The sequence below is a fragment of the Geospiza fortis genome, unplaced genomic scaffold, assembly GCF_000277835.1.
Source record: "Geospiza fortis unplaced genomic scaffold, GeoFor_1.0 scaffold40, whole genome shotgun sequence".
Taxonomy (NCBI): Eukaryota; Metazoa; Chordata; class Aves; order Passeriformes; family Thraupidae; genus Geospiza; species Geospiza fortis.
In genome coordinates this window covers 22,411,962-22,420,911 of record NW_005054297.1, presented here as the reverse complement: position 1 = coordinate 22,420,911, position 8,950 = coordinate 22,411,962, and the positions used below count along the sequence as shown (strand labels likewise).

At 35.2% G+C, this 8,950-nt stretch overlaps 1 protein-coding gene across 3 annotated transcripts in view; it reads right to left on the bottom strand.

Annotated features, from left to right (window-relative positions):
- FBXO8 (F-box protein 8) overlaps nt 1-8,802 on the bottom strand; it is a 19,443-nt gene extending 10,641 nt beyond the window's left edge. Inside the window, exons 1-3 of one of the 3 annotated variants that reach the window (XM_031063395.1) lie at nt 8,702-8,802; nt 7,231-7,570; nt 4,943-5,069 (exon numbers count right to left, since the gene is read on the bottom strand). In XM_031063395.1, the coding sequence (XP_030919255.1) occupies nt 4,943-5,069; nt 7,231-7,559 (456 nt within the window). In that variant the 5' untranslated portion in view covers nt 7,560-7,570; nt 8,702-8,802. The remainder of the gene's footprint in view (nt 1-4,942; nt 5,070-7,230; nt 7,571-8,701) is intronic. The other 2 variants (XM_031063318.1, XM_005415548.2) reach the window with 2 other exon arrangements.
- Between the last annotated feature and the right edge of the window lie 148 nt (nt 8,803-8,950).

The following is an 8,950-nucleotide window of genomic DNA, read 5'->3' as shown; positions in this document are numbered from 1 at the left end:
TAGCAAACACTTCTGCAACACATCCAGAAAATACGTAGCATGACATAGCAGAGGCAGGATGACAATAACACCCTCTTTAAGATAGTGGGTTTGTTTCTCTGTGATAGAAACTGCAACATTTACTTCCTCATGCATTAGCTCTCAACTCAATGTAAGATCTCCATCTGACAGGCTACAAAGACTTTGCATTATTATTGTCTCTCTCTAATTCCTTTCTCCCCTACCACACATAATGCTTGACAATATCTTTCTCTGTGAATTCATTTTCCTCAGCTCCTTCACAAGTAAACAGGGTATAAATAAAATATAGTTCACCACATGCCATGATTTTTAGTTGCTTTTTATTTAATCCTAAGCTATCAAAAATACTTTGCAACAGTAGAAGCCTGATTCCTCTTTTAAGTTCTTAAATTTTGTCTCACAGCAAATGAAATTTATTTACAAGATTTACAGCATGTCATTGAATCTGTTTTTCATAACACCGTAAATACTACCTTGAAAACCTCTCAGAACCCTTGCTTCAAATAAATCACTTTTGGTAGCTAAAATGGTCACTTGTGGCATATATACTGGCTGAAGCAGGTAGCCCTACACACTATTAAAACCTATGCTAAGATTACTTATCAGTCAGCTGGTGATTCTCCTAGGAAACATTTGACTGCAGTCAGGTAGGCTACTCTGTGCCATGATCTATCAGCTCTGAAGAGGCCTTTTTAACACTTGGGAAACATTACAGAATGAGCACATACAGTATTTTTTAAATTCTAATTCAGAGGACTGTAATATTCTTAGCATTAGAGAATTAGGAAGGATACCTTAAACCTTGCCTCTGTGGCAAGCATGTTATCTCTGAATTTCAGACAGCTCTGGATAAAATATTAATGTATGGAAGTGTTGATTTAAATTATACATGCAAACAACAACTTTAAATATAGACTAACAGTAACAACAAACAGTAACAACTGTTGTATTTCAGTATGTTATTTTTTATGGTTGTTTTTTTTTTTTTTCTCACACACAATGCTTGTTTTGTCAGCCTATTCTATTACAGCACTGACACTCCTTGCTTGTTTTCCACCTGTTTCCAATAGTCTTTGGATTTGTTTATATCCATACAGGATCTCTAAAATGGAAAACTTTTCCTTTTCAGTGTTGATTCCATTTCTGCATTGACTATATTCTTTGCTAAGAGTCCTTTCAGAGCACTTCAGTACAGCAGTCAACATTAAAACTTTTGTAGTTGCCTTTGGCACCTCTGTTTAGATATGCATACAAAACAAACCAGACATAGTCTAAGTTAATGGCGCAGAAATTTTGGAATCAGTATCTAGTATAGTAGGGTCTCAACTTCTGTTGGTGATTCTAGGTAACACTAACATTATTAGTAAATAATAATTAGACATATGTGGTATTGTTCCCATTTTTCTAGAGAAGTACACTATCTTAATATATCTAATGGTGCATCTTCTGGAACAATGCAGGTGGTATAATACAAATTTTCATTATTGTTTTACTAAGTTCTGAATCAAGTCACTTGGTGACAAATGTGGACACAATATGTAACATACATTTCAAACAGTGGCTCTTTCACTGTATGCCTTTAAAATACAGTCTCAGTGATTCAAGCAGGATAGCAGAAATTGCAAATAGAATGCGGACATATTTTTCATGTTACAGAGAATCCATAACTAATAATTTACAAGATTAAACCATTCTAATTTTAATGTAGAAATATCAAAAGGTTTCACCTCAATGTTCCTTTCCGACTTTTTTGATAAATCACACAAATTTCTTTCCTCTACAACACACATGTACTTATAATAGTCTTCTGACCGATAAATCAAGGCATCTCAAAACCGGCTTGCTTAGCAGATCACTATGAAATAGGGTAAGTTTTAAAAACTTTCCTTAGAAATACAGCACAGTAAACAATCCATCATCTACAGACTACCTATAATTAAAAGTCAGGTAAGATAGCTTTACACAAGTGGCTAACAATTTATAATCAGGAAAAGGTCAGAAAAACCTGTCCTCCCTGTCAAAAACTAAGGGCAGCTTGCAGAACGAGACAACCAGAATAGTGGAAAGACAGGTTTAGTATAAGCACTGTCTTACTGTACTTTATTATTATGCTATGCAAAGGAAATCCTGACCTCACTAAAGACAGACAGTTTTGGTACAGTACAGATTCTACAAGGTACATAAAAATAAATGCTATTTAATAGATCAGTTAGAACCATTAAGGATGAAACAAAAAAACATAGATCTTCTTTCCTGACCAAAAGATTCTTGTTTGTACCTTCAGTTTCAATTTTAGCTACATAGCATTGATCCATGTAATAAACTTGACAAAGTATTTTGTAGGGAGTTAGAAACTGGATACAAAACAATGGGAAATAACTTCTGGTTGCTTACAAATTCTGAGTCATAAGCACACGAGATGAAATGAGCACTGCATGAGAAACATTTCACATACACCATAAACTCTTTAAAATAAAATATAGCAGAAATCAGATAGGCAGATTAAACAACATATTTATATTCAAGTGCTAATACTAACTGAACTATCCCCTCTCTCCAAAGAAACAACAAAAACCAGGTTCCAAAATCTTGTCTACAATGGTGGTGCCATATGAAAAAAGCCCAACAAATCAACCAACCAACAAAAAAACCCCAAAACCCAAACCAAAACAACAAAACCAAACCAAAACAAAAAACCCAACCCAAACATGCACTGGAGGTTTTTTTTTCAGATTACATGTCATGTGTTTAGGCACATCCTTTTAGCAGAATGTGAGCACCTGCTATGAATTATGCAAGCTCATGCACACAATCAACACGTTAAATTACAGCAGATACCACAACACCATGCACACAACAATGGCTAACCGGAGAATCCTACCACAAAGTGTGCAGATGCTCTTCCCTACCCCGTGAGCCACCGCTAGCTCTGGAGCTGTTGCTGTGGAGCCTGGTTACCCATTTTCATGACATGGGCGGTGTCCTTTGGAGAATCTTGCTCCTGTGGCTGTAAGTATTCCTATTTTTATAGTAATTTGATCAGGTCTGTTATCAAATGTAAAGCAGAGTTTGGCAGGAAATTCGGAGACACAATTTGTAATAGTGGAATGTCATAGCATATGTTCCAGTCACAGTGTCCTTATAATAATAATAATTCTGCCAATATCACAGTTGTAAACAGTAAAAGCAACAGTATTTGTGAATTCTCCTGAAACTCAGGCCCTGAATGATTCCTACGAAGCTACGGTGCTCCACAGGGAGAGAGGAACAGAGCCCTTAGGAGATACCCTGAGGTTCTCATCTCTCATTGAAGCAGAGTATTTGTACTTCTATTGTAAAATATAACCACAATGAAGAAGCAAGAGTAGCAAAATAAAGTTAATACCTAATTTAGGGATGCCGTAAGTTAGCTCTAATTTGCAGATCTTAATTGCCTTTAAAAATAATGAATCTTCTATTAAGTGCATTTTCTGAAGGCTCCAAATGCTTTAAAAATACCAAGATTACTTTAAATAAGGTTGAAATATAATGGCACATTATAAACAGAGTTAAGTGAAAAAATTGTGTTAACAAAATTGAAATACAAAGAAAAATCTGGACAGACAATGCTACTAGCAATATACTTGATGTATTACTGAAAACATGTAAGTTACCTAAATATTGCATCTAGTTTGAAAGCTTTCACATTTATTACTAAATTTGTGAAAATTCTGCAGAAAAACAATACTAATCACTGAAGTGGCCAGGTGATGATGTCTTGATGCTGTGTATCAGAGTTCAAGGCAGAGTTCTACTAGAAAAATTACAAAATACTCTATTTGTGGCTGATAAAAGTAATGGTCTCTTAATCAAGCAGAATATGAGATAAAGCAAGAACTTTAATGAAATTGCATTATTGCAACGATTCACAAAACTGCTTTATTTATTTTACCCCATGGTCACAAGTTCACACTGTCTGTATCATATCAGCTGAGTGAAATTTGCTCCTAGAAGTGTTTCTTTTCATATCTCAATCCTTTTTCTACTTGGGATTTATTCAATTACCACTTCCATGTATGTGTGTAACTATATGCAGGAAGTTAACAGCATTTTTGTTCAGTACTGTGTACACTCTTTGCCTAGGAAACATGAAGCAGGAATCTTGTTTTATACACAAAAGACTCTCTCTGCCACTTGGGCATTAACTGTCTACCTCCCAGGCAAAAGCTGTCTACTCTCAAGCTGTTTTCTTCTTTGAAAGGCAACAGACTGAAAGCAGAAACTGACTTTTCCAGTTAGTTATCTGAAATTATAAATGGAAACCTTTCAGTCTGACAAGGGATTTTTTTTTGAAGATAAATTTATATTGTTCTATAAGAAAAGATTATGCACAACAAACACCTACAGAAACTAAATCAAACTGATCTTCAGGATAGTTCAGCAGTAGATCTTTCTCATACGTCAAGATTTGCTCCTTGATAGTGGAAATAGGTGAAAATCCCCTACAAGAAAATGTGATTGTGATAGAAGTAATCAAACTTTATACCTCATCCTGCTTTAGATCTCATCCTGCTTTGTCTAAAGTGAACCAAACTCAAACTCTGCATTTTAACTTTTTTATTTATGTAAGCTCATTGTTATGCTCTTACAATTCACCACTGTCTCTTCAGTTAGGATATCTGCCTTGTTCCTAAGTTAATACATGGTTACGAATTTCTGGCATCCACAGAAGTGTACAGAGCACTTAACAGGCAAGTCATGTAAATGATGTACACAGGTACAATACTCAAAAATAAGACCAAAATACTGCTGTAGCTCAGTATTAACCACCCATACAGTAAAACAAACACTGATTAAAACTTTGTTTTTATATGGCTATAATTATAAAAAAACAATCACAATTATTGTAACTGTTTGTTACTGTCAGCAACAGTTCACTTACCTCATCAGGGTTGGCATTAAAGGTGAGACTGCCCTCATCTAGCTGCATATACAATTTTCTAAAAGAAAATCCTAGAGGCGGATTCTTATTGTATATAGAACAGTGACCCCAAGTGGATTTGCACAACCTATGAAAATAGAATTAATCTATTATAAAAACTCCTTTTCAAATTTCATGGATTTTACAGAAGCAAAATGTAATCAACACTGCAAAGCTAATACTTGAGCTATAGGAAAAGTTAGAAGTAAGTTGCTGTAACAGTTATTAAGTCTTTTTGCCATGTTTTTCTAAAATCTTCAATTATATGATTAATGTTTTCTTCTCATAGAGGTTTTGGTGTATTTGAGTGCAACATCAAAACATATCCCAGTAGGTGGCATCATGATAACAACCACACAGCAGAGACCTCTGGCACTCCTACAACCTGAACACTGGAGAACAGTGACAAGTTGTTCTCCTGGGGTACTATGACAGATTAAAACATTCTGTTTCTTTTCCTGTGCCCCAGTTGTGCAGTGAATTGGACACTGTATCTGCACACAATTATGCCATTAATTCAGCCCTTTCCCCATCTGTCCTTCTTCACCCAACTCCTCCTCCTGTTGTCCTAACTAGCCAGTCCTAATGACTAGATCCAGTCCCATCCTATGGGACTATAACTTTTCAGCATCTTTCGTTTTTACTCCATATCAGTCTCATCAGTTTCTGTCCCTCATCTCAGTTCCTTTGATGATACCATCTGCAATTCCCTTTCTACACACTCTAGATTCCTTATTGAACTGGTAGTTCTGCTTCAACACACCTGCTCTGTAACTAATTAGGAACAATGTTTAGGACCCAGAAGGTAGTCACTGGAGACATGGCAAAGATTCTGTTTTCATTTCTGGAACCTGGATCTTATCTGGACTGAGTTTGGAACTGCAACTACAGTACTTGCCAAAGCTTAAACACACCCTTATATGTGTAAAATAGTGAAGATTTTTACAGAGATTATGCAAATTGATATTTTTATCTATTGCTAAATCAGGATGCATTTTCATTACCAAAAGAAATGCAGTATGAATGTGAGTATTATTTTGAAAGACTGCACAAAAAATTGTTGGACTGTTTCCCAGAATGAACTTCAAGGAAAATATGTACTTCCACCCCAAATGTTAAGAATATATTCTGCATGTAATTAAGAAGCTCTACTAAAAGCTTTGATCTAGGGAATTTATTTCTATTTAGGTTGGGTTTGATACCAAGAACTGAGCACAGTACTATACATATTGATAAACTTAAAAGCTTACTGGTATCCTTCACTAGAATTCCTGCTCCTGTCAATAGAACAGTCCTCAACAGCAGAACAATTGTGACTAAGAAGTTATGCTGCATTATCCTTTTGCTAGGTTCAAAAGCATGATAGGAAGGGAAACTGCTTAATTCAAATGCAGCAGGGCAAGGAAACAGATGAGGGGAGGAAGAGATATAGAGCATAATGAAAGGTAAATAAACAACCTGAACAGTAACCCAACTGCTACAGAAGTAACACTGTCTGCTAGGGGAGAAGAAAATGTTGTAAAAGAAGTTACAAGTTCTGCTGATCATCTACTCTAAAGATAAGTATGATTTCATGAATGTTTCCTAGTGCTGTAAAACATAAAATACCAAAGAATATGTTAATTACATTTTGATATTACACTATTTTATCTTAAAAATGTTCCTTTATTTATTTCCCAGACATACAAATTCTGCATATGTTATACATAAACGTGTTTCAAGAGTTAGGCTGAAGAAATTTCACTTGAGAAAAAAACAACCTTTTCTTTCCTCCCTCCATAGTCATCTTCCAAAAAAGATACACCTAATTTGCTTCAAGTGTAGCAGATGAGTTCTCACTTCTCTTCCTTTGGAAGTTTGGCTGAATAGGTTTACTTGCTTAAGCTAGACAACTGTTCAAAGTTCAGAGAAGTAATGATACAAACACCTCAGATGTGCTTTGAGATAATACAAAAGCGAAGACAAGTCCCTGTTTTTACCCCATGCTATCTCAAACACCAGGTGTTTAATAATACACGTGTACTCTTGTGCCAAGCATGCTTGTGTATGTAGTAATCTCCAGAAATACCCCATACTAATTAGAAATCCAGAATAACACATTTTTAAATGATATATGTTTCCTCTATATAAATCTCATTTAACTTAGGAAATCTTTGCTAGGATAGAAAGACAAAAAGCACTTACTAAGGCACATTTAAAATCTAATACTTTTTACTATGCCCAGGTGATACTTCTTTTTTCGTGCTTACCCTTGCCAGAGGAGCTCATCATTAGCAAGATCCTGCCAGACACATGATGCTAGACAGAGATCAGTTGCATTCAGGTATGACAAAATGGTAAAACTGAGCTCTGGTGGCAACATTTCCAAGTTAATGAATCCTTCTTGTTCTTTAGATTTCCTTGTCTTCAGCAGATGGTAGATGTCAATGCCTCCTTGAGCTTGTTTGCGATGGCTCGTATTCGAAACATTGTTAGCAGGTATCCTCCTACCATGCTCTCTGGTAAGATAGCCTTGTCCACTGTATCCTTGCTGCTGCAATTGCTGGTTTCTAGCAATTCTCCAGAGTCCCTGACCCATCTGCAAGCCTGCTGGACATAAAATCCAAATTAGACATTGACAGCTATTTGTAAACATTTGTAAGACAAACTCAGGACATAAGTAAAATTTTATGACTAATCTGAATAGGTAGAAAGTGAGTTATAGCAAAGTTATGTTGACCAGGTAATCAGTCTTCATAGGGCAACTGATAAAATACTGAAAACAAAACCCATTAAGAAAACCTAGATTTTTTTTTTCAAAAGCTTCCATGACTGAAGAGCTACGAAATTAACAATAAGTTTCTCCAAAGAGTACCAAATATTATCTATATCACATGCAAGTTAAGAAACCTTAGGCTTCAGAACATTTGGAATCTTCAGACTTCCTTCAAAATTTCACAAAAAGACCTTATTTAGAGTCAATGAAGGACTCTTTAGAGTCAATGATTGGATAACACAGTGACTGACAATGAAAGAAAGCTTAATGACTTCAGTGATAATGCAGTAAGGATTCTGAGCGCTCAGAAACAACAGAATAAGCTTTCTTACCTAGTAGCATAACATAAAACCTTGATTATAAGATACTCACATACTTATACAGAAAATATTACTGCAGAAATAGTATAAAAAGTGTTTTTGTAATGTAAAAATTAAAAACATATTTGCTATTTTAAGGATGAATTGAAGAAATTTCACAGAAGAAACAAAATGAGACAGAATTTAAACCAGTCTAGAAGCAGCTGCTGAAAATCACAAGCTCTGCTATTTGTGTAGCTATTCAGCACCTTATATGCCATTTGTTAGAACACATATAATTTTCCCAATCACGTAATTACTTTCAGCTTTGTAATAATCCAGGATGAATGCTTTCATAATAAATGATGAGCAAACCCATTGTTATAAAGCCTTTTAAGTAATGATGTCAAAGACTATATTTTAAAGTTATTTTGAACCTATATTTTCAATCTTCAGATTCAGTATAGCACTCAAATGCATGTTTTCAAACGTCTAATAATGTAATCTTAATTGAAAACTCTTGATAGCTTGGCTGGAGTAGCTACCACAGCAAAAATAACATCGAGCTTGTTTATAAATTGCTGATCTTCTCTAGCTCTGTCTGCTATCTATCAAAGTCTGATTTAAATTCTAATTGTTTCTTCCTCATGTTACTTTGCTACTTACTGCATAATAAATTCTTTTGCAGTGTTGACAAGCACGATAGGATGCTAAAAGTAATCTAAATTAATGCTGCATTAGTTCTTATTTAATAAAGTAGAATCCAGTACTAACATGCACTCTAAACACTCTCCACCTTATAGTAACTGAGCCCTACAGCTGCTGATTTGCAGCCACGATTATGCCAACAGGAAAACGTTCCTTCCTTCGATGCAAGCCTATCGAAACTGAAGCTTCGTTCGCAGCAGCTGCATT